At 40.8% G+C, this 25,653-nt stretch overlaps 1 protein-coding gene across 10 annotated transcripts in view; it reads right to left on the bottom strand.

Moving 5' to 3' along the window:
• Positions 1-9,577: 9,577 nt before the first annotated feature.
• ZNF385B (zinc finger protein 385B) overlaps positions 9,578-25,653 on the bottom strand; it is a 188,555-nt gene continuing 172,479 nt past the window's right edge. For all 10 annotated transcript variants that reach the window (XM_064161913.1, XM_064161886.1, XM_064161896.1 and 7 more), the window contains 4 exons: positions 15,019-15,264; positions 13,803-13,981; positions 12,614-12,715; positions 9,578-11,046 (listed from right to left, as the gene is read on the bottom strand). In XM_064161913.1, the coding sequence (XP_064017983.1) occupies positions 10,828-11,046; positions 12,614-12,715; positions 13,803-13,981; positions 15,019-15,264 (746 nt within the window). In that variant the 3' untranslated portion in view covers positions 9,578-10,827. The remainder of the gene's footprint in view (positions 11,047-12,613; positions 12,716-13,802; positions 13,982-15,018; positions 15,265-25,653) is intronic.

The following is a 25,653-nucleotide window of genomic DNA, read 5'->3' as shown; positions in this document are numbered from 1 at the left end:
TACAGATTTTAGCAGATCTTTCCTGTTTCCTTTGTTTCTGGCTTGGTGAGGAAAACGGAAATTCCTTATGTGAAATTCCTTTATGCAGAAATTTTATGGCACTTTTAAGCACTGTAGTTGTCCTTCAAACAGGAGACCAAGCAAAGGAGAGCAAAACATGGAACTGAGCTGCGTACCATAGCCACTAGGCTTCTTGTCACAGCTAAGCCTGTGTCTCCAAGTCCAGATATTACACAGCTCAATAAGAGTAGGGAAGGAATCATTGAAAATACAATTAATGACAAATTCAAGTTCTAGCTAATTAAAAAGCTGGAGAAGTTATTTTAAATTGTCTGTATCTTGAGAAAGAAAGCTGGGGAGGGACTTTTTAGGATGTCAGGTAGTGATAGGACTAGAGGGAATGGAACTAAGCTAGAAATGGGTAGATTCAGACTGGATGTTCTTCACCATGAGGGTGGTGAGACCCTGGAGCAGGTTGCCCAGGGAGGTGGTAGAAGCCCCATCCCTGAGGTGTTTAAGCCCCCATCCCTGAGGTATTTAAGGCCAGACTGGATGAGGCTTTAGACAGCCTGATCTAGTGTGAAGTATCCCTGCCCATGGCAGGGGGGTTGGATTAGTATTTCCAGACATGGGAAAGGATTAATGTAGCCCTGGACTCAGGGACAGATAGATAACAGGAAACAGATCTCTTATGAATGTCAAATATTCAGCAGCAAATGAAATGAAAACTCAGTACACATTACAAGGCAGGTGTGGACCCTCCCAGATTGTGGCTATGCTGCAAATGGTGATGTTCTGTTCAGGAGTGGAGCACACCTCTATGTGGTCCCATCAGGACTCCTATCAGGAGTTACACAGCTAAGAAAAAACAAGGATGGAGCCAGTGTGTTTACTATCATATATAAACCAAACCTTCACTATTCCCTTTGCCCTGTTTGGCAGTGAGCAGGCTCACACTATTCGACCATGTTGAGCCTCAGAGCAGCTCCAGTGAAGTCAGGCAGTGAAGATCCATTTTTCATTCAGCCGCTGCAGAAAATGTCAGAGAACATTTTAAAATTCAAACTGCATGTGAAAAACCTGATTTGGCACAGTCAAACACAAAAATTAGTTTTGAATGAAGCTACCACCTGCCTTCCCGAGGAGATAATATATCCCAAAAAAGAAGTGTCTGCAGGCATCACTGACCCTCTAAGGCAAGCATCATATCTGCCAGAAAATGTGCTTAGCACAGTCAAGGCTGACAGAGCTTAGACAGATAAAATGAGAAGGGTAATGGCTGTGTTGTCCTCTACCCTTAGGCTTTCTTATATGCTAAAATCTGCCATTACAAAACCTGCCAGTTTTACTCTCCCTGCAGGTGTTGTGGTGGGGGGTTATTTTGGGGGGTTGGATTAGTATTTTTATTTGTTTTGGTGGTTTGGGGGTTTTATTGTTTGTTTGTTTGTTTTTAGGGGTGGAAGGTAGGATTTGGTTGCCACAAGTGAGCTTTAGGGAAGACATTGAAAGTGAACTGTTTGGTGAGTGTATAGTTTAGAGAGCTGCTTTCAAGTTCAAGGGCAAAACTGAAAAATCTCACCAGCGTTTGCTAGAAAATTAAGGCAGACTTCACTCAGGTGATGGAGGAGGGAGCTGACAGCTTGTTATTAGAACTGATACTTTAAAAGGCTGTCAGAGGGCTGGAGAAACAAGTGGCATGGTTTGATGTGGTCAAGGAAAGAGCTAGAGAGAGGATCAAAGGATCAGCTGATAACAATCAGAAGGCAAGGCAGGACTATGCTGCAATAGGTTCAGACAAGTGATGTTGAGAGCTTGGCTGGCAGAAAATGATCCCTCAATAGTGGGAAAACCCTCCCTCTTACACCTGGAGGAGAGTAAATATCAGATGAAAAAGAAACTTGGGTGTGTGGCTCAGGGGAGAAGGCTTCATAAAAAATTACACAGAATCATAGAACTGCCTGATTGGAAAATACCTTAAAGATCATTGAGTCCAACCATAACTCAACATCTCCCTGTACACAGCTGTTACTCCACATCCCTAAGTTCCTCATCCAAATGTCTTTTAAACACCTCTATGCATGGTGAATCCACCACTTCCCTGGGCAGCCTATTTCACTGTCCAAAGACCTTTTTAGTGAAGATTTTTTTTCCTTGTATCCAGTGTAAACCTTCCCTGGTACAACTTGAGTCCACTTCCTCTCATCCTATGACTTGCTACCTAGGAAAAGAGACCAGACCCCTCCTCACTACAGCTTCCTTTCAGGTAGTTACAGACAGCAGTGAGGTCTCCCCTCAGCCTCCTTTTCTCCAAGCTGAACAACCCCATCTTTCTCTAAGCAAGGGAACTCCTGAGGGAAACACAAAATCCTGGGGAAGCAAAATAGAAATTTCCTTGTTGGATAAGAGCCATCTTTGGGTCTGGAGCATCAGAGGGTGCTCATTGCCTGAAGTGTCTTGAAAGCTGTGGCTCAGATTTAGTACTCTGACAGCACCAACTGGCTGTGCATGTGTTGGGCATTTAAATCTCCCGAAATTACATCATGTATCTGGAGTGTAAACTGCAGTCTGTGAAAACGAAGCCTATGTGATGTGGCTGCTCCAGCCTAGGAAAAAAGCTCACAGTAGCTAACATTTCCTAACACATGTGTTTTTCCGCACCACCACAGTCAAATGCTTTCATGTAAGACTGACCTAGGCGTGCTGGTCCCTCTTTTGATGCAGCCTGCTGCATAAGGCTAGACAGAGCCCTCCTGGCACTTGCGTTGCCTTCATTTTATTGTTTGGAGTCTGCCTGCTCCTCCCCCCATTCTGTTTGATGGGGGAGGCAGCTCTTTCCTCTAGGGCACCTTAGGCCTTCTGTACAAGAGAAAGTTGTCTGCTATTTCTAAGTGATTCCTGAACAACAACCACCAAACACCAAAACCAACCAAATATAGTGCAGATGCCTAAACCTACTCAGTCTCCTGTAAAGGGACTGATCTGATTCTGTCCCTTCACACAACAAATTCAAGTGCCTTATGCTGATGAAGTATGGTTTACTATGGTATTCTTCAGTTCTACCTAAATCCATAACATCCCTTTCTCTTTATGTCTCAAGCAATGATCCAACTAGTGAAAAGCACTCAAACACTTCATAAGAGTCAGAGAAAAATTGTTGCCAGGACATGAAGTCCACCTTTCAATTTTGTTCCATTTTCACTTGGCTTGCACAATAGTCACAATATTTTGCCTACTTTTATTTCAAGGAGAGAAAGGAGTAATTTTTGTTTGCTCAATTGGGTAGATCAGAATTTGTTTTCAGAGAGAAAAATTTTATGTAGTGGATTTATGTCTGACAGCACGCCTGTGGTACGTGGGTTTCACTGACCAGTTCTCCAAATGCAGAAATCTGTCTCTGCCTTATCTAACCTTACTTCTGACAGCAGGTGGCCTTTTAACAGTCAGCATTTTAGCTGCATAAACCAACGGATGTTCATCAAATTCAGCCAGCAGTGGCCTTAATGTCTGTTGCACGGAGTATCACAGTACCACAGTATTATCAGGATTGGAAGAGACCTCACAGATCATCAAGTCCAACCCTTTACCACAGAGCTCAAGGCTAGACCATGGCACCAAGTGCCACATCCAATCTTGCCTTGAACAGCCCCAGGGATGGCGACTCCACCACCTCCCCGAGCAGCCCATTCCAGTGTCCAATGACTCTCTCAGTGAAGAACTTTCTCCTCACCTCCAGCCTAAATCTCCCCTGGCGTAGCTTGAGGCTTGAGTACTTTATTCCTATTACAGTTCACCTCCTTGCTGCTGCTTTATTATATCACCAACATCTCCCTTAAACAGTCCATAATACTTGTCTAAAAAACATGACCAATTTTTGTATTGATCTTTACTTTTGAAGTCACAGAACTGTGCAATTCAAAGCCCAGTCTGCTGCTCCAAAACATATGAGTCCAGAAATAAATGGAGAGTAGGGAAGTCATAGAACTGTGCAGTTCAAAGCCCAGTCTGTTGCTCCAAAACATGAGCCCAGAAATAAATGGAGAGTAGGGAAGTCATAGAACTGTGCAGTTCAAAGCCCAGTCTGTTGCTCCAAAGCATGCAAGTCCAGAAATAAATGGAGAGTAGGGAAGTCATAGAACTGTGCAATTCAAAGCCCAAACAGTCTGTTGCTCCAAAACATGTGAGCCCAGAAATAAATGGAGAGTAGGGAAGTCATAGAACTGTGCAATTCAAAGCCCAAACAGTCTGTTGCTCCAAAACATGTGAGCCCAGAAATGGAGAGTAGGGAAGTCATAGAACTGTGCAATTCAAAGCCCAAACAGTCTGTTGCTCCAAAACATGTGAGCCCAGAAATAAACGGAGAGTAGGGATCAATTGTGGTCTTTGATGCACTGATCAAGTTGCTTTCCTCTGAGTGCAAGATATGAACAAGATTGGTGAGTAGTTTTTCAGCCACTGAATTAGTTTTACAGCTTCAGGTAAACTAAACAAATAAATGAATGAAAATGTATTTGATTTATGAAAATTCACTAAGGTCTGAAAACCATCATATTTGAATTACTGTGACAGTTTTGGGGTTTTTTTTGGCCTGAAAAATACAACCTCAGCCCTTCCAAAATCTAGTCACGCTATTGCAGTACAAATGGCTTCCCCTCCCTGTCACTTTGACTTTCTCACCTTTCCAGGTACATCCTCCTTTCAGTTCCCTTTCTTCAGCCTACTACAGGAAAGATGCTTCTCTTCAGTTTTTTGTCTGGCTAAAAAGCAGTGTTGTGAACGATCAGTCAGTATTTTGTGCTGTAAAGTTTCCTTTGGTTTCTAATTGCCCTGCAACACAACAAATGATGTTGGTTTTTTGTTCAGCAGAAGATCTTTTTATGTTTTGGAATTGTTGACTCAGTTTAAGATGGTAGATCTCCTGGCAGTCACTTGATCCAGTCTCCTTAAAGCATCTGGAGTTGGATCAGGTCACTCGTCTGACTGCATATAAGGGTGGTTATTGCAATAACCTTCCTGGGCAATAACCTGCTCCAGGCCTTACGCCCTTTTACTGTGAAACTTCTTTTTTTCTTGTGTGCGCTCTTTTCTTCTCCTCTCATCAAGCTCCTCTGAGGAACATGCATCTCTCTTTCCCAGGACCAGTTGGAGGACACTGGCCAGAACTGCCATAGCCTTTTCCAGGCTCAATAAATCCAAGTCACTTTCCTGAACACAACATGCTCTTTTCTTAACCATCTTTGTGGTCTTCTCTCGGACTTGTTCTATTTCGTCAAGCTCTCTCTTGTATCAGACTGGACGCATTACCTCGGGAGCTGCTTCCACAGTGCTGAGCGGCTGCCTCGGCTCCGCTGGCCGTGGTTCCGCTGAGCGGCGCAGTGTTCAGTTAGCGCTGCTGCCACAAGGGGGCGCTGCTGACTCGTGTTCACCGGCTCCGCGCTTGTGTCCCCTCGCGTTCCTGCCCAGCCGCTTCCCAGTGAGCTCTGCGCTACTGCACCGCCTGGCTCCTTCCCAAAGCCAGCGCCTGGCCTCTGCCTCAAACCCATGAAGTTCTTGTCAAGCCACATCTCCAGATGGCTGAGGTCCCTCCAAACAGCAGCCTTACTCTCCAGCATATCGCCTAGAAGAGCAGGCCTCTGATTTGGTATTAAAACCTGCACGCCTGCCAAGTGCTCTCCACCGCCCTGGTGAGAGCACTGCATGCTACTAACCCAAAGCACGCCGCTCAGGCAGCTGTCACTGACTGCAAATGGCTTGGAGCTCAGTGGCTCAGCCATTCCTACAGCCAGCCTGTCACAGAATCATAGAATCAACCAGGCTGGAAGAGACCTCCAAGATCATCCAGTCCAACCTAGCACCCAGCCCTAGACAATCAACTAGACCATGGCACTAAGTGCCTCAGCCAGGCTTTTCTTGGACACCTGCAGGGACGGCGACTCCACCACCTCCCTGAGCAGCCCATTCCAATGGCAAATCGCTACCCAATCCACCCATGCTGCTCTCATCTCCCGGCCAGGGTTCTATGAGAGACATTTTCAAAAGCCTTACTGAATTCAGTGTTAAGGGCATCCACTGCATCCTCTTCTCCTCACAGATAGGCATCTCGTCACAGAAAGCACTCAGGCTGCTCAGGCATACCTTTTGTAAACCCCTGCTGGCCAACCCTAACCACCTACTCATTTTTGTGGCCCAGATCATCTTGCACACAATTTCTGAAGGCAAGCATGGAATTGCCCCTTTACCAGTCACTAGGAACCTTGCTCAGCTGCAGCCTTTCAAAGGCAATGGGCTGTCCTGGCAAGAATTAGCTCTTGGCATTCAGTATCTGGCACAGTGCTCTATCAATGTGAATAAATACAAATAAAAAACAACTTTGATTTTCTAAATCAAAGTCACTTGAATGCAAACCCATTATAATATCTAAGAACTCTAGATACTAAAATATATATATATACACATATAAGTTTTACCTGAAATGCTCTTCATTCCAAGAAGCACTTGAGGATGTCCCTTGAAGCAAAATGGGGAAAAATGGTTAAAAATATATAGTAGCTATATATATAAATTATAGTAGCCATATATATATAAATAAATTATAGTAGCCATAGTATGACAATCATGATGGCTGTGACCAAAACGTGACAGCTGTGGAGATTTATTGCCCAAATAAGCATGACTAAATAGTACAGTACCTTCATTTATTCAAGGTGATGTGTTCAAAAGATGTAAGAGACTCACTGGGTTGTTGCCAGATACATAAAGGTAGCAAAATACTTCCTGCAGAGTTTAAGACAACCATGTTCTCTTTTTTGTCAGACAAATCTCACAAAATTTCTTTTGCAAAACCTTTTTGAGCATAGAATTTATAATCCACAGAGTAAGGGAGTGAAATAAGGTTATTTACTTTTTAATGAAATAATCTATTTCTTACTAGAAACATTGATTAGTTTATAGTAGATTGACTCTAAATCACATCAAAGGAGTTCAAGTGGTGACAGGGACAAGGATCTTCACTGCCTTACTTCACTAGAGCTGCTCTGAGGCTCAACATGGTCGAATAGTGTGAGCCTGCTCACTGCCAAACAGGGCAAAGGGAATAGTGAGGGTTTGATTTATATGATAGCAAACACACTGGCGCCATCTTCGTTTTTTCTTATCTCTGTATGCTGGATTCTGTCTTCCTTCTGCTTACCAAAATTGGATGGAAAGATTGTATTATTGTTTTCACCTGCAGAAATGAGAGATGCACTGCAGTGGTTCTAGAAGATCCTATTTCTTTTTCTTACAGGTACATATCTGTTTAGACTACTGGACCATGCACATTCCGTTTATTTATTCAAAATTGTAATTTCATGACAAATATTGTATTTCAGTACTTGTTCTTTGTTATCCCAAATCCATTAATTTCATAGCTAGCTGTCTGTAATGTTGTTACATCTCAGACAAAAACATCCTAACATATCCAAAAAGCTGCTGTTAGTCTTTGTGCAAATATGATACAAATTTTCCTTCTCACATAGAGCTCATTTCTAAAATGCAAGATCCCAGCAGGCATAATGAGAGTTTGCCACTTACCATGTAATTATATTCTCAAATGTTCCTTCATGCAGGTCATGGACGAAATTGTGGTGGAAAGTGGAGTCACAGTGAAGAAAACATAGTTAAAGCAGCAAAGATTACAAAGGGTGTTGAATATGAATCTGAACATGAAACTTCCTTGGCCTACAGTCATAGTCTTTTAGTGTTTTGTGTTTCACAAGTTCAGCAATTCCTCTTGTTGCTGAATGACACAACACATTCTTTCACTCTTAGTGACCTAAATATTTCTCCAGTGTAAGATGCTCTTAGAAATAATAATCTCCAACAAATCTATGCAGTCCTGGATGGTGCCCTCCCTAGCATTGCCTTTCTGTGTTTGATATGCAAACATTTTCAGTTGAAGAAGTTTGCAACCAACTGGAGGTTAAGTTAAAATAATGTTTTCTGAAGAACCCATTAAAATAAATAGTTTCATAAACCCACCTCACATTGGACAAAAACAGGCTCCTCACACAATTAACTCATCTGAAAGTAAGAGCAGTGAAACCTGGCTGCCAGTGAGCCTATTACAAAATTAGAGGCAAATATTGCACATGGAAGAGTGCCTACACAGACTACCTTGTCATTCCCACACTCCACAGGATTAGTACAACTGTACCTGCTTCCACAGAGGATGCTTAAAAGCTCAGAGTCCTTTACCTACCATGTTGTAGATTGCTCTCCAGCCAAGTCTCCTCTCATAACACAGTTAACTGCTCCCCTGAATAGTAGGAATTGGGCAGAATTACACTTCCAGAAAATGGTTTCTAATACGTTGCAACTATGAGGTATGTGCTGGTCTGTAAATTCTCTATGACAGAGTTCCTGACATTTTGATTCCTTGGCCCTTGTGGCTTTGCAATGATCCCCTTGGTTTTGTATTAACACCAACAGCCATGCACTTATGTCTCTTTAGTACGTTTTACTTTTCACTTTACACCAACAATTTGATAGAACAGATTGAGCTTTTCAGGAAGGAAAATGGTTACTTCAAAGCTGCCCCAAATACCTGCCTTCAAAAGCCTGCTTCATCAAGCAGCTGCCTATTTTGTCCATGCTTCAAAGCAAGTCCTGGCTCCAAAGAGACCTGCTTCCAGTCTCAGATATGCTCTGGCTGGTTTTAAAGTTAATCCTTAATCACCATCAGAGATGGCATAACCATGTTGTAGCATTTTGATGGTGCAATAGTAAAACCATAATCACTCACCTGGTTCTACTGCTTCTTCCTCTGAATCTTGGATGTAGTGATTGTTTAACAGTCCTATTGCAAAACCACCCCAGTAAAGGCTGTAAGAGGAGGTATCAGTTTAAGATGACTAACCCTGCTAGAAGGGATAAGGGATGGAGCTACACGTCTCTCCCCACTGCAGTGCCACAGTGACAGCTAGACTGTATATTCTATACCATGTTGATATGCTCACTGCATGATGGGGAGGGGTTGCCCAGGGCTTATGGGACTTGAAATATATTCCATGGCTTGAGGGGGCTTCCTGTTCTAGGTTTTTGTGGTTTCTTCCCTGGCTTCTGGGCAGGCGTGCAGGTTTTGTGTGGGTTTTTTTTTTTTTTGTTTGGTTGATTTTTTTGTTTGTGTAATTGTTTGGTTGGGTTTTTTTGTCCCATTTTCAGTTTTTGTGGTGCAAGTTCTGTTGGTCCACTGCATATGCTGGTACCTTTTTTCCCCTCCGGTTTTGTTTGTGTAATCTGATATCTCTGCAGTAGAGTAGTAAATTGTCTTTATCTCAACTAACAACTTTGTCTTCCCCTCCAACACCCCTCTCAGTGCAGGGGAAAGGAGCAGGGAGGCTTGTGAGAGTGAGCTGTAATGACCCAGGACACAGAATGTAGCAAGGAAAAGAATTATAATACAAGGGAAGTAAACACAAGTTCTGCAATTATATTTTACTGCTACTCTAATGCTCTGTCTGCTCCTGAAGGCTCCTTTGGCTAAATTTGTTTGTTCCTGACTTTTTTCCCTGTACCAATCAATAAACACAAGCAGCATGTATATTTTTCATATTATTTTATTGCAAAGGTACATTTAAAAAAATACACAGACATTTTACTATTATGGATCGCAGATAAAGATGCTCTAAAAGTTAATTCTATTTTTTCCCCCTTTCTTCTACCTGTTGTCTCCATTGTCACATAATGACTTCAGTCTGAGTGCTGCATATTGATATCACCTTTATAAAAGGGTTGGGGAGGTAAGAAGATAAGTGGGGCATTACTGCAATATATTCAGTAAACAGAGCATACAGTCAATTATAAATATTTTATGTTCTGTACATTATTGCATTAGAGAGCCACAACGTTATGCAGCATCATTGCAAGGAAACTAGTGGGAAATGAAGAAATAAGGTTGTTTACGTACAAACACATGGATCCATTGCCTTCTTGAACAACGCATGTGAGCTGTGGTAATGTGCAATTGAAAAGCTTTTTTTTTTTCTTCTTTTTAAACATTGCTTAGCAACACCATTGAGGAAACAACAAAAATAAGTTAAATCAAAGTAGCAAACAAGTAGTAATCTTAACTATATGTTATATGGCTTTCTATTTTTAATTCCTCTAAATAAACTGTGACACAAAAGAAATCATTAACAGCTTCAGCGCAGCATTGCTTTCAAACATTTGCACAGAAACTAAAAATAGTAAAATCAGACATGAGATACATCATTAGTACTACACAAGATACACCAGTACTGGGGCCTAGGACAGTACACAAACGCTGTCAACAAGAGCACACTGGAAGAAAGAAAAAAGAGGACGCCATTAGTTGTTGAGATGTTAGCCACAATCAAGCATTTGGTTCATCTGCCTTTTTTTATTCCCACACTGGATTACATCCCACTGGTTTTCAGAGATGTATATACAGAAGTGTTGAGCAAGGAAGACCCTAGTTTTCAAGTCTGACAGGAAAATATTTTACGTTCATTTATTCCAAGGTGCATCATACATGTTGAAAATAAAGATTAAAAAATACTAGATGCATGGGTATTTAGTATTAGAAATGTTAATGAGTAATTAAGTTTTTACTGAAGCTACTATGTGGATTTTAAAAGGACAGACAGGGAGACTGAGAAGGAGGGTTGTTTAGACTCCAAAATGCAGTACAGCTGATGGTGAATTTTATGGTTGAAGTGTCACCTTGGGTGGCATTTCCAAAGAGAAAGATATTTTGGAATCTCAACCTATTTCCTGCTTTCATTTTACCCTTTCCACTGGCCATAGTTATCTCTTTTTTGTACTGATAAATTAATATGGTGCAAAGAGTATGGAGGCAGGTGTTGCCCGGATGGGACCATGGCCTGGCCTGAGGAGAGCTGGTGGTATTGCAGGTGCCTGGAACAAGGAAGCAGAGGGACGAGGAGGAAGGGACAGAGCTGATGACACAGCTGCGGCCGCAGCAAGAGGAGAGGAAAGGAAAGCAGGTGCCAGTGGCTTAATCATGTCCTTCTGGAATGCAAGCTTTGCCTGGAATAAAACACACCAACGAAACAAAAAAAGCAATGTGAGGGGAAAAAATGAACCCTGACAAAGGCACACTGCTGTTTCTCATAGAAGCCTCATGTCAACCGCTTAGAAATTTTACCTACATCATCATCTTACTCCCAAGGCAATTAGAACAGCCCAATCATATATTTAAAGATACATAAACCTCTCGAGTGTGGAGGCAGTCACACTGATATTTAGAAGGAAGCATAATTTGCAAGTGAACAACCTTAAATTATACAAATCCTAACTGCACAAGAAACGCTAAAGAAACACGATTAAGACTTAAACATCACAAGTCAGAATTTCCACTTTCAAAACAGTTGTAGAAAAGTAGAGCTATCAAGATGGAAAGCTAGTCCTGTCAGCCCCTTACCTGCCAGGATAGAACTCCTCTTTTCAAAATAAAAACATGTTTTAACATCAATAGCATAAAGAATGCTCTCTGAAAGAATTATTACTCAGTTTATCATCTACAATTGTTGCTTGTGCTTGTGGTGAAAAAGCTAAGCAGAAATACACACACTGCAGCCTCACTGAAAATGATTTGCACTAGAATCACATATTTGTGGGGCCAAAGATAATCTCTTTATCAGTAGAGGTCTCTGTGCAGTAGATTATAAAATGCTATATTACAGAAGCGAAGAAGACGAGTGTGTGGAACCTACTGAATGTGGACACTTAGGGAAAGCCTGCAGCATTTTCATGCTTGTCTATGCATTTAAAAGACATATGAATATTTCAGGTTTTAAAGGCTTTTCACATGTCTACTGTACTTTTGTGCACATATATTTGCATCTCTCTCTAACCAATGAATTGTTTTTGAGCCATAGGTGGCATACACTTTTCCCTAATTAATAAAATACAGGCTGAGTCGTGAGCAAATAAGCATACAATCTGTGCTGTGCTAGAGCCAGCCTGGACTCCCACTGCAGGCGAATGGCAGAGCTAGCTTGGAGAATTCCTGGAAATGCAGGTGGGTGTGAAGGGCAAATGGCTGGGGCCATGAAAGCAGGAGAGGTGTTTTGGAAGCCAGTGACAGACACATACTGACCATGCAGATAGGGAATCAATTCTCCTAAACCCAAGAACTCTCTTGCACCAACAGAGTACATTCACAAAGCACTGTTTTGCTGTACACAGAGAACGATTCTTAGTGGGTTTGTATCTTTGTCCTTTTCCCTGAATGCATTTGTCATAACTGAGAATTATCTCAGGTGCCCAGAACAGGCAGAGATTACAACCTTCAGGAAGTGGTGCACTGGCCTAGCAGAGTAAACACTTTTCCATAGGGCATGCAGTTCATTCCTCACTCCACTGATTATTTCTTTCTTCCTAGCAGTAAATAACACTCGCAGTGCTGTTTGCATACCTTTGACTGGGTAGACAGAATACATAACTATCTCCAAATCTGATCCCCAGGCAGGCTCAGCCTGTGGGGCTGGAACACTGCAAAAGCATCAGGTCTGTCATGTTCCTGTCTCAGTGCAGTAGGAGTCCCCAAGGTCACAAATTCACATAGACAGTCATGAGAAATAAAAGTACTTACCGCTAAAATACTCGGGCTGCGCTGCAGTTTGTTATAAGGACTGTATTTAGGTTTCATAGGCTTCCCTGCCACTCTGTCCTTATGCCTTCGGCTGGAAATGTGCTGAAATAAATATTCTCACATTTAATTAGCTGTTTAAACATTTCTCAGTTTTGAGTTTGAAAAGGATTTGTCAGTAAGATATGCCTAAGCTCCTGCTTGTAAGATAGAGTAGGTTGTTTAGCAAAGATGAGTTTTGCTAAATCAAACACCAATTTGAACCATATCAAACTGAAAATCAGAAACTAAACCAAACACAGTGAATTCTGTGATCCGAGACAGGCCCTGCAGTTTATTGATATTTTGGTTAGTATTTCCTTTTTCCAGCTGAGAAGCTTTGAACCAGGCAGAGCTGTAATCACTAGGTCATAGAGATATTCAGAAGTAGGAGGTAAATTTCAGTCTTGCTGATGCCATTCAGCTGGATAAATAATTTAGTATCAGCTGAAGGAAGAAGCAATACCCAGGGACATGTCTACACTATACAAATACATACTGCCTTAGAGATAACTAAAAAAACAAGGAAGGAGAGGACAGATCCAGACTACACAGCACCCTCCGGTTAGATATTCCCATATAGGTATCCAAAACAACGTATCTGTATTGGTACAGCTCTGAACCCACAGCTAATTGTCTCAGAGCAGAGCTGCACATTCATACAGCTACACTGTTAGCTATAAAGTTGGTCTACACAATTCAGACAAATCTACACTATCCTCCTGCTAATTGTCCTAAACCAATAGATCAAGTCATATTATTCTCACATACTATTAAAGAGTAGCCCAGCAGACTGAAACAGCACAAGAAAAGAAACTCAGGGAACCTCAAACCAGAATTTCTTCCATTTGGGAGACCAAAGTTCAAAACTCTCTCCTGAGCTACAGCAAACTTTTAAGCTCTATCTGCTATGTTATTTATTAATACTGACATCTTGTCTACCTCTGTTTAGCTCTGAAGCCTATTTTTTCCAGATGAAACAATTATGTGAACTCGACCTACGGTGAAAAGTGTTTAGAAATAGTTGTGGGATGACAGAAAAGAAATAGTAAGTTCACTGTTTTTCTAAAACATCTTCACATACAGCTACATCACCTATAACATTGCAGTGCAACTAAACCCAGCAAAGAAGCCCCAGATCCATGGAAGCTACCTGTTTAAGTTGAATCTCTGAATTAACATGGACATCACAGATTTCACAATGAAACGTCTTGTTCTGCAGTCCTGAGCCTTTACTGCCATTCTGCACCTTCAGCCTGGATCCAGGTCTGGGGTAGGACTTGATGGGACCTGCACCATTTCGTGCCTCCACCATGGTCTTGTGCTTGGAGCCTAAGGGATAAGGAGACACAGGCGAGTGAATGATCAGCAACATACAACCATGTCCATTAGCCTTAGACTTTTTGTAAGACATTTCTTTTCAAAAGCTACCAGAGATGGGGATTAAGGATGACTTGAGTTTTGGTCAACATAGGTCCTACTTCCTTAATCTAAAGGGAAGCCAAACAGAAATGTTTGTACAAAAAGGGAACAACAGGCACTTTGGACCACTGCCCTTCTGTCTGAAGGCTGTGTGTGGTTGTATGGCCCAGGTGTTTGCTGCCTATTCTTCCACTCTTCACCACGTATAGCTGATGAATCACTTAAAAAAGGCATTAGCCAGGAACCACGGTAATCACTTAAAACCTGTCCACAAGTAGTAATACAGAAAGTATCCTCTGCATTTTGGCCATTTCAGGAATGGATTATAGCTGTGAAAAACAGCTTTGATAATTTGTTAAGATTTACATCACCAGCACATCACAAAGCAGCCAGAGCACATTAGGGATTGCTGCTTGGAGCCTTTTAAAGGGAGTATGTCTAATCTGCAGTAATCAAAATATTCTAAGAACATCTAGGAAGTCTAAGAAACCCATCCTAAAATTATCATAAATATTAAATAACTAAATTGCTAAAAGTTGTGCCAGGAAAAAAAAAATAGATACAAGAGATAGTGAGATGAAATATGAAAGAGATAGAAAATTGACATTTTAGACACTTTAACATCACATAGACTACTGTGATCTCCTCATCATGGAGATATTATGGAATCTGATTAGGTAACATGAACTGTAGGGATTTTGTCAGCTAAAAGCTTGTAGAGTGCATGAAGGACAGCTCAAAAACACTGAGAGATAGCTTTAATAAAATATCAAATAGCACACAGGAAATTGTCATTAACAGAAAACTCTTTGTAACCTGCCATTGTAAACTTTAACTGAAAGCCTCTTCCGTGGAGTGTGACCAGCACAGCAATGGAAAACCCAGCTTGTTACAGTGAACTTTAAAAACACCACCACACAATTGCCTTTTCCCATATGCATACTTACCTGTATTGTGGGCTTCTAGTTGTGACAGGGAATTCACAGCCACTTTGCATAATGAACAGTAAAGTAGTTTTTTGGCTTTTTCCTCTTCTGACTCAGAAACTGCATTAGGGGATCCATTTGTACTCTTGGAAGATGAAGCAGGTGTTACAGCTGCCACTGCTGCCACTCCAGGTTTGGGAGGAAAAGAACCTGCTTCTGTACTGGACTGTTGACTTGCACTATTGAGTTTTGCTTTCCCTTTATCTTCTAAAAGAAGCAAAATATGTATGTCACAATACGCTGCACATAAAAAAAATCATACCGTAATTGCCCTGTGGTTTTAGTGAACCCAACCCAACAGGGGCCTAATTCACCTAGTTTTATGCAGGACAGCAGCATCCTCAAAAACTTGTTAAAATCCTGTGATGAAATGTTCAGAATCTGAGAAAACAGGAGATTTTTAACCTGTTAATAAAGCAAGCCTGCTATTAAAGCAAACACCAATGACTTCCTCAAATTCATGCCAGCTACTATTGCTGTCATGCTGCAGGTTTGGCCACTTGAAAAGAACAAAAGAAAGCAGCCAGAGTTAAGAACAGGAGAGGGCTCAGAAATGTGTGAGGCTTTGCACTGGAATTTACAAAAATATTTCTGAAAAGTGATGTATTTGGGTTTGGAGTGATTCCAGTTTCCCAGAATCACTAAGCAGATGCTGAAATCTCCAGCATTGTCACAACACACGGTATCACTCATTTCATTTACAGATAATTGTGGTACTACACTAGAGACATGAACACAACTCCTGATATTTTTAATTTTTTCCAAGAACAATTCCCTATATATGTTGAGATCAGATGACTCTGATGTGCATGCAGTGCATTACTGCATTCACAAGCATGAGTCAATCCTGTGTTCTCTTGTGAGACAGATAGGCAGGTGTCACTGCATTTTACAGAGAGAGATTGCGAGGTGAGAGATTAGATGTTCCAGCTGTGCTTGAAGTAGAGGTTTGTTCTGGAGCTGGTACTCAGATGCTTCTTTCCTATAAGTTGTCTACAAGCATGTACTGCTTTTTAAGCTATTCCAGCTGCAGTTCTTGCCACCACAAGCCACACTAATTGCTGTCGGTAAGACATGCATACCTAAAAAGAACACGAGGTGGGAGGAGGGTGGTACAATAGCATGAGCAACACTGACTAAATGGACGTAAGAAATGATCATATGAGTGACCTGTTGTGACTCTGATCAATGAGAACAAAACTTTATCATCTAAGCAAGTACAATGCCTACACAAAAGCAATCTCACAGAAACAGCTTATATTCCATTTGAAACTTGTGACATAATCTTAAACAGTGTTGAACTGATTTTAAAAGCTAGGTTCTCTTTTGAGCACTTGCATTTGAAGTTCACAGCTACTGCACTCTGTCTTAACATCACTCTACCTAGGAGGCCAATGCTGTTCTGCTAAGAATTTGGAAAACAGGATTGTACCTCCTACAATGAACACTTGAGAGTGTGTAACAATGAATTGGCATCCTCAAACTAAAACCCACGGTTGGTGGCATATTTCCCAGAAGTGCATTGCAGTACAACAATTTCAGAATGTTAAAAACCAGGAGAAAGTAAATCCTAATAAAGGAATTAGGTTTTTTTGTTTGTTTTTAAATAGCAATAAACATACTTTGAGATTAGATGATGTGAACTGTATTAAACATAGAAAATAAAATTAATGATAAAAACAAATTCTGAAGGTGTTTTGATTGACAAAGTATGACAAAAGAAGTGGATGTTATTCATATTTCATAGTCTATGAACTGTGATTTATTTCCATAGCATTGAGTTACATCTGCAAAATTCTAGAATACATTCTATATCTTGGGAGTCTTCACAAGATATGTGGTTGTAATAAATAGCATCTGCTAACAGTCTGAATTAAAGTCTTTTCAATAGGGAAAGTTCTCAGAGGGGCTAACATATACAAAGCAAACATGCTGAACTGCTGCCATTTGGGAATTTATGTTGCAGGAACACAAACCTGCTGTTGTTATTCTGTGCAACATCGTATCACCAGGATATATGTGAACCTGAGTTCAACACAAGAAGGTACCTCAGTACATTTCAGACCTTACAAGAAAAACATCTGCAGAACTCCAAGATGTATACTGCTGTCATTTGGTTTTGGTTTTTTTTTTTTTTTTGAATGTTGTTTCTCATGTTTTGTTTGTTTGTTTTTTAATGCAAGCAGAAATATTTGATGCTTTTTAAACACTTACTGAAGACAGAAATCATCTCCTGTGAGAAAGCAAGCTGGAGAGGGCCAGCCAGCAGGAACACCAGTGGATGCGTGCCAGGGTGGACCCCTGGCCTGAGAGACTGCCTCATCCAGCAAGAGCACTGCTCACACTACAGCCTGCAGCCCCTGATCTCACTGCTGAAATAGTCTCCAACAAGAGGGAAAGCAGATTTCTGTTTCTTTTGGTTTTGCCATCAAGCATCTATGGAGTGTGATCCTGAGCAATGGAGTAAGATCCATTTTGCACAAACCACCAATGCCATCAGAGAGCAATGGTCTTCCACTGCTGAATTTAACAGGCAACTGAAAAAGGACAGGTTTCATTTCTCACTTTTCTTCAGTTAGCCACCAGTTAATGCAGTATGCAATTAAAAAAAAATCCCCAAATTTATGGTCTTTTTATTATACATCATATAAAGCAAGTCTATAGTTTGTAAGAGGAAAACTTTGAGGAAACCAGAAGGAAGTTAGCAGCATCCAGCTGGGCTCAATTCTGCCAGTATTGCAGCTTTTGGAAGAAACCCTCAGTTCACATAATAATTCCATCATTTGGAAAGCTTCCTGACAGAAATAAGCTCTTCATCCACGGGGACATATAAGGAGAGACACACGCCCCTCTACGAATTAATGTTTCCTTCCACTGTTCTAAATGCTTAACGCAGAACATCTTCAAAGATGGTAATTGTAAGGTTATTATACAGTTTAACTCCCACAGAAAGTACACGGAGCTAAGTGCATATTTGTCACTGCAGTGGGGCCAGAACTGGGTTTTCTTGGCTTCTAAAATCAGAAAATTGCACTTCTCTAAATGGGCTTTTGATAACAGCTTATTGTTTTCAATCCACAGAATTCAAAACACCATTAGTTACAGTTTTATGTTTGAGACAGAAATGCCAAGTGTTCAACTGTGCAAAGCACAGGAAATGCAAATCTCATGTACACACAAAGACCACTCTTTTCTCTGTGCTTATAGCACAGAGCTAACAAATCAAAACTCCATGCAGAAATCAAAAATGTATCTGTTAGTGTGCCTGCATGCATACACGTGCTTCCAAATTAGAATCACTGGATAAAATGTGTGTGGATGGTTAAGGTGCAGCTGCAGAATTGCAGTCCTTTTGCTATTTCTAAAGGCAAGTCTTATTGAGAATAGGCTCGGATTTGCTCCTGGGGTGAACCCTTGGAGCCCATCAGAGCCAGACAGAGGCCAAACAAGTTCATGAGTGAGTTCATCTCACCCAGGACCATCTTCTACTTCACAGTTCAGCACGGCACTGCTGGAAGCAGAAGACCATGGTGGTATCAACCTCCTTCCAGAAAGCTCCAGCTGTGATTGCAGGGTCAGGCTGCAACGCTCACACTAACTCATGGGCAAGAGGTTCATTTAAAATCTAACCCATGCTATTGCACTATGTTCTTTTTCTATACAGAAAGGCCATATTTAATCTGTATTAAACTCCTGTCTTTAAATTAAATCTTCCTTTTCTCAAGACTCCCTAGAAGTAAATCAATAGTTCATTTCAAGTTCTTAATGCAGCCTGAATTTATCTGGAAGTAGAGCCCAAGGAAAAAAAATAAAGCAAACTAATTAAATATTGCTTTAGGCTCAGTACTATCAATGCTCTTGTTGCCTACTTATATTGTCTCAACTCTGCTTTGAAGTTGTTTTCACATATTTCTGGTTGTTTGCCTTATGTTTGTGTCAGCACCATTTTAAAATTCAAGACTTACTTATCTAATTAGTACTGCCTCACTTCAGCTGTGCATACCAAAGTTAGGATGGAGCACAGTATTACATCTGGCAGATTCAAATCTAACCAGTTCTAGCTTCCAAATGTAGTGATTTACACGTGCAGGCCACTATAGATGCTGTGACATAATTGATAGGACCTACCCATTAATGCTAGAAACCCAGTGAATGGGGTTTTGTCCTAGATTGAAATAGGAGAAAAAAATTAATATAAAACTTCCCTCTGATGAGCAGCCTTTATCTCTTGAGTTATTTTCTTTCCTGGGGAACACCTAGGTATGAGCCCTGCTCCAGCTCATAGTCCAGAGATTAATGCAATCCATGCAGAAAGTAAGAAGAGTACATTTTTTTAATCCCCTCAGCCATTTCATTAAAGGGTTTGGTTTATGAAGTACATTTAAGAGTTCACTTCATGATTTGTGGGAAGTAGTTATAATTTTATAACACACACACACATACATATATATATATACACAGTGTGTATATATATACACATATGTATATATATACAGTGTGTATATATATTATAGAATCATAAAATTCAATTTTTTGTATATATATGTATTTCCTCATTATACTTTTGTATTGTAAAATGCTCTCTTACCATACTCAATTGTGCCTATAGGCATTGCTTTCTACAGCTAGGAAATGTTACCATTTTTCTTCCTGAGTGAGAGCAATGCTTTTGGTGCAGAAGTTCTCATTTGTATCCTGTGATAAAACTATGCATTCTGTTTTCAATAGAAAAGTCTGTAAAATAAGGTCTTTCATTAAGAATTGAGATTCTTAATAAAAATAAACCCCAAGAAAAAAAATCTAAAAACTTCTATCTAGAAATTGAAATAAGGATTTTCTATATCAATACCACTCATCATTACTTACATCCCACAGCATGCCTGTCTGTACAGGTTTTATCACTGAAGATACACAAAATGTAAATTTGCAACAAACATCTGTTTCACAACAGCTTGCTCAAATAGCAATTGAAACGCAAAGATTATCCAAGGTAAAGAGGATACATGTGATACACTTGCAGGAGCACTTTCCAATAGATCTATGAAAAGCCTTTAGATATGCAGCTCTGCTGTGATCTTAATAACCCTTACAAAAGTGTAATGTACATTTTCTGCCTGTATGTAATAAATCAATAACTGTGATCTTTGTGTGATGGTACCAGAGGAAATAGTATTTCAGTAGCTGAAAAAATACATTTTGTGTGTGTGTGTGCATGTGATAAGATGTACATATTTGCATTTGCCTGCTCGTCTCTGCCAGAAACTGGGACTGTTACCAACGATTTGTGCCAAAGGCTGAGCACACAGACATGGATCTCGGGACAAAAAACAGCCTCCCAGAGTTGTGCTGGCTGTGATGGAGGTGGCTTCCCACTGGGAAGAGATGATGCCATCCATACAATCACCCACTGCCAGGTGTCAGCTTCGCACCTTTCCTTGTGCCAGGTTCTTTCCTGCATCCCCCAGCTGCAGGCACTGAACAGTTGCTATACATAATGTACTCAAAAACATAAGGGCAGCAAAGCCATTGCAAAGTGTCCACTGCTGCTCTAGACAACCCTACACTGAAGCTCTTCTGAGACATTTGGTGATTTTCTGTCCTAGAAATGGATATTTGTTTTTGTAGCCCTCTGACTTGCTTGCACAACAGAACATACTGTCAGCTTAGAAAAGAGCATAAAAGAAAAACTATTCCTAGCAGTCTAGGTATTTATTATTCTCCTTCATAAAGGTAAGGAAATAGCAAATGCTTCTGTGCCTTCTCTTCTTGAAATGCCATAGCATTTCCAATGCAATTTCCAGCCCATGCCAGCTATATTAGGAGAAACACAAAGTAATATACTGTGTACTTGGTCACTGTATGGTTATCAAGGCTATGCAGCCATTGAGCAGAATGGATGCAGAGTTAGGCACAAATCCCTTGGTGCAATTGGCCTTGTTTATAGTGGTATGTTACAATAGCTTATCACTAATGAAAGAACAACTGTTTAAAACACAGACAGCTTGATGTCCCTGAACACCTTCCATTAGTTTCTGAATATGCCTCTTCCTATGGTAACTAAAACCAAGGGTGATTTCTGAAAGGGTTTATGTTTTATTTATGGTTACTACAAATGTTATGCAAAGATTGTCTTATGATAGCCTTGAATTCACGTAAGTTGTATGCACAATGAACTAATAGTCATCTGAAGTGTTCATTTTGGAGAGTAATTGAGACTTCCAGGTAAAGCAAGCATATATCCCCAAGCCAGCAGAGCTATACTAAGTGAAATAGATTTTCAGCACATCCCTGTAATTTCAATACCTCCCAATATGCCTATGAATATAGGGCTACATTAAACAACCTTTGAAGCATTGAAGAGGAAATCAATCAGATTGTCAGACTATTGTATAAGTGCTCTTTCCCTGACTGACTGTGTAGCAAAGGTAAAATCAGTTGCATTAATTACAGCCATACACACTCCAAGAAATTTTCCTGAAAAGCTTATCACTGTAGCTAAGTTGGCATAAATAAATAAAAATTAATAATGTGTTTATTGAAAAAAAAGAAATTCTAACTTAAAAATGGATGTGTTGGATGCTTGGCACATCTGAGAAAACTAAGAAGTCGTAGAATCATAGAACAACCAGGTTGGAAGAGACCTCCAAGATCATCCAGTCCAACCTATCCCCCAGCCCTATCCAGTCAACTAGACCATGGCACTAAGTGCCTCAGCCAGGCTTTTCATGAACACCTCCAGGGACGGTGCCACCACCACCTCCCTGGGCAGCCCATTCCAATGGCAAATCACTCTCTCACCTTTCCCACTACAATTTTTTCTTTCTACACTACTTCATAAAATATGCCCATTGACAATGCTGAAGAGAGGCAAGTTACTTGATAATACTAAAATCTACCATCTGTCCTAGCTGCTCTAATCTTTCTGCACACAGAATAGCAAGTTGCCCCCTGGATAAAGCAATTTTCAGTTTAAGAGAGAGGAACACAGCTGCATATAGACAGGTATGAAGTCACAAAAGAGAGCATCCCATCACCAACACAGGCACCAGTGTGGCATGCAAATTTCTCACATAGAGCTTTTTTTGTTGCTATTTTTCAATCTGTTACAGAGGAGGAAAAAAAATTAGATATGAGAGTAACAGAAGTAAATTTAGCAGCTGTTTGCAGGAAGGTCTTGGCAAATAGAGTCAGGAAAAAGTGGGAAGTTGTTTGGGAAGGTTTTTGCAATGGTTGATGGGTAGCAAAGGCAAGTCAGCATCTTGAAAGTACTTTACAGAAGACATGCAAAGGTATGGAGAGATTTGGGAGTGAAGGACATGAAAAATTTGGAGAATCATAGAAACAGTCAGGGTTGGAAGGGACCACAAGGATCATCTAGTTCCAACCCTCCTGCCGTGGGCAGGGACACCCTACTCTAGATCAGGCTGGCCAGAGCCTCATCCAGCCTGGCTTTAAACACCTCCAGGGAAGAACAAGAATCAGTAACTTTAACTGCACCACAGAAATATTTCCTACAAGTGTGCAGCATTTAATACAAAGACATGAAAGTAAAGAGATCACAGTCAAAGAGTTTACAAGTCTGGGTAAAAGTAATTAAGAGACATGTTAAGAAGCCATGACAAAATAAAGTCAGGTTGCAGGAAGCTTACTTAGCCACACTGTGCTTGAAGGACTGCCTAAGCAAACCCTAGGATCTATGCTGAGGCCATAGGCCTGGGGCAGTGAGGGAGGATCCAAAAGTCACCATGTTGGAAACAATAGGTGCTGTATATTTCTTTGCCCTGAAATATGATATGGAGGGAGAAAATCAATAACCAAAGTAATAGAAGGATGAAGAGGGCCTCCTTCAATATATTAGGAGAAAAGCTAACAGCCAGGCAGACAGCAGCTCCAGTAGGATAATCAAGTTGCAACACATTCTTCACAGAAAATCCTATCTTTTCCTGGCTCACACTGCTATAAAAGAATAAAGCACACACTTACGCAATTAATTACCCTTTTTATGAAGAAAAAGATTAACACTATGAGTAATATGTGTCATAAAGGCAATAGCAGGAATGCAGTTAAGTCACCAGTGGTCACAATCTTTACAGCATTTGTAAGCACTCTCCTGCATCTCAGCATCATTCAAAAAAACCCCACCAGTAAAGAGCATTAATTATTTCTTGACACTCATTAAGACAGTTATCTGATAAGGGATTTCAAAATGTTTTTTCTGGTTTATCACCACATTTGCTGAATGAGACTCTAAAAGGCTGTCAGACAAATACCTACTTTCTCACCAGTTGTGCAGCCTACTGAGAAATGAGGCTGAAAAACCCGTAGGGCTCTGTTCTAGAAAAATTCCAGTGCAAACCTACATGCAAATCAGACAGAGCAGTGTGTCTATTAACCCTTGGACTACCAGCACTTTGGCAAAATGCTTTTTCTTGTGCTTCAGGCCTGTCTGGAAAATAGTTAGGTTTTATATAATGGAAGGTTGTTACATAAAATAAATCTGCTTGACATGTTCCAAAGAACACAGATTTTGTTTCTGTACAAAGATGAGAAGCAAATGCAAGCCATAAAGCTTTTCGTCTCAAACACAAATGTGTACTGAAATAAGCAACAACATATTTTCCCAGGATACTGAATCTACATCAGGAAATGTCTTGATGGCTCTGCAATACTGAGTGAACTCTGTAGCTACACTGATGATTTGATTAACTGCATCACTACTCTCTAACAGGCTAAACCGAAGTACCTTTTTCATTTCAAGAGTATTGCTTGTTCAGCTATGGTACTACAGTAATGCTGATGCTTAATTTCTTAGCTATTTTAGTTCTGGTTTGGTGTGGATTTTCTTACAAAAGAACCTGTCAGTTTTTCAGAGTATGAAGATATTTGCAAGTAATTAAATTAAAGATGTAATGTTACAAAGGCTTGGCTTTGAAAATTTGGATGGGTTTTATTTTTATGAAAGTAGACTGATAAGAATTAGAAAATATTCAGAAGCACACACAGCTCTGTAACTCTGAAATGTTTTCCTGCAAAACCTGCTTCTGTACCTCTTTCTGAATAGAAAGTGCCTTTTGCTTCAATTACTGGAATAGCTGATGGGATCCCACAATATCACCTATAATTTTTAGTCAATTCCTTGCACAACTCGGGGTTCCTGAGGAATTGGTTTTGGTTGGTTGGATGGTGGTTTAGATCTGTTTCATTGACCAAGATCAAGAAAAATCAGGGTCTATTCACTAGGGGAAAATAAAAATAAATGCTGGTACATGCATAAGAGGCAAGTATCAAAATAACTGTACAAAAGTTGTCAAGTGTTGACAAAGGGCATTCAGAAACAAAAATCTCTTATTTAATCTTTCAATACAACACAAGTTCTCTCGTCTATGCAAAAGCAAGAGGAACTAGAAGGGTTGATTCTCCAGTTAGCCAAAATGCAGCAGTCTGCCTACAGTCTGCTGCAAGCAAACTTTGAACACTCACTTGAAGCTATTTGTGATGTGTCTCCATTTCACCTGCTTGTCTTAAATTCTGCTCTCTTTTTGTTGGATGGAGGTTATTATATCAGACTTCTCATTTCCTCATTTGAGAAGTGACTAGTACAGTTTCCCATTCCCTCTTTCACAATTTTTAAACTGAACAATGGGAACAGATTTGCCAAAACAACCCCAAGCAGCACTACAGTCTGGGGACAGAATGGCTGGAGAGCAGCCAGGAAGAAAGGGACCTGGAGGTACTGGTGGACAGTGGGCTGAAGATGAGCCAGCAGTGTGCCCAGGTGGCCAAGAGAGCCAATGGCATCCTGGAACAGTGTGGCCAGTAGGTCGAGGGAGGCTGTTCTTCCCCTGTACTCAGCACTGGTCAGGCCACACCTTGAGTACTGGGTCCAGTTCTGGGCTCCTCAATTCAAGAGAGATGCTGAGGTGCTGGAACATATCCAGAGATGGGCAACAAGGCTGGTGAAGGACCTGGAACACAAACCCTATGAGGAGAGGCTGAGGGAGATGGGGGTGTTTAGCTCAGGGCAGACCTCATTACTGTCTACAACTACCTGAAGGGAGGTTGTAGCCAGGTGGGGGTTGGTCTCTTCTCCCAGGCAACCAGCAACAGAATAAGGGGACACAGTGTCAAGTTGTGTTGGGGGAGGTCTAGGCTGGATGTTAGGAGGACATTCTTGACATAGAGAGTGATTTGCCATTGGAATGGGCTGCCCAGGGAGGTGCTGGAGTCACCGCCCCTGGAGGTGTTCAAGAAAAGCCTGGATGAGGCACTCAGTGCCATGGTCTAGATGACTGGATAGGGCTGGGTGCTAGGTTGGGCTGGCTGATCTTGGAGGTCTCTTCCAACCTGGTTGATTCTATGATTCTATTCTAACCAAAGAACATAACCATGGTAAATGGAATGCATTAGTTCTGGAGAAAACTAACTTGTCTACAAAACACAAATACAAAGCAATTTTCTGGTGCCCATTGCTGGTATCTAATTTCTCAGTGATATATTGCAGCCCTCTTACAGTAGGTTGGGAAAAAACTCACTAGACATTTGTTCACAAAACTCAGAAAGATTAGTGGCATTACACTGCCAGCAGTTCAAAACAAG

Source organism: Pogoniulus pusillus, chromosome 2 (genome assembly GCF_015220805.1).
Source record: "Pogoniulus pusillus isolate bPogPus1 chromosome 2, bPogPus1.pri, whole genome shotgun sequence".
NCBI classification, from domain to species: domain Eukaryota; kingdom Metazoa; phylum Chordata; class Aves; order Piciformes; family Lybiidae; genus Pogoniulus; species Pogoniulus pusillus.
The sequence above is the reverse complement of the archived record's forward strand: the minus strand, read 5'-3'. Positions and strand labels throughout refer to the sequence as shown.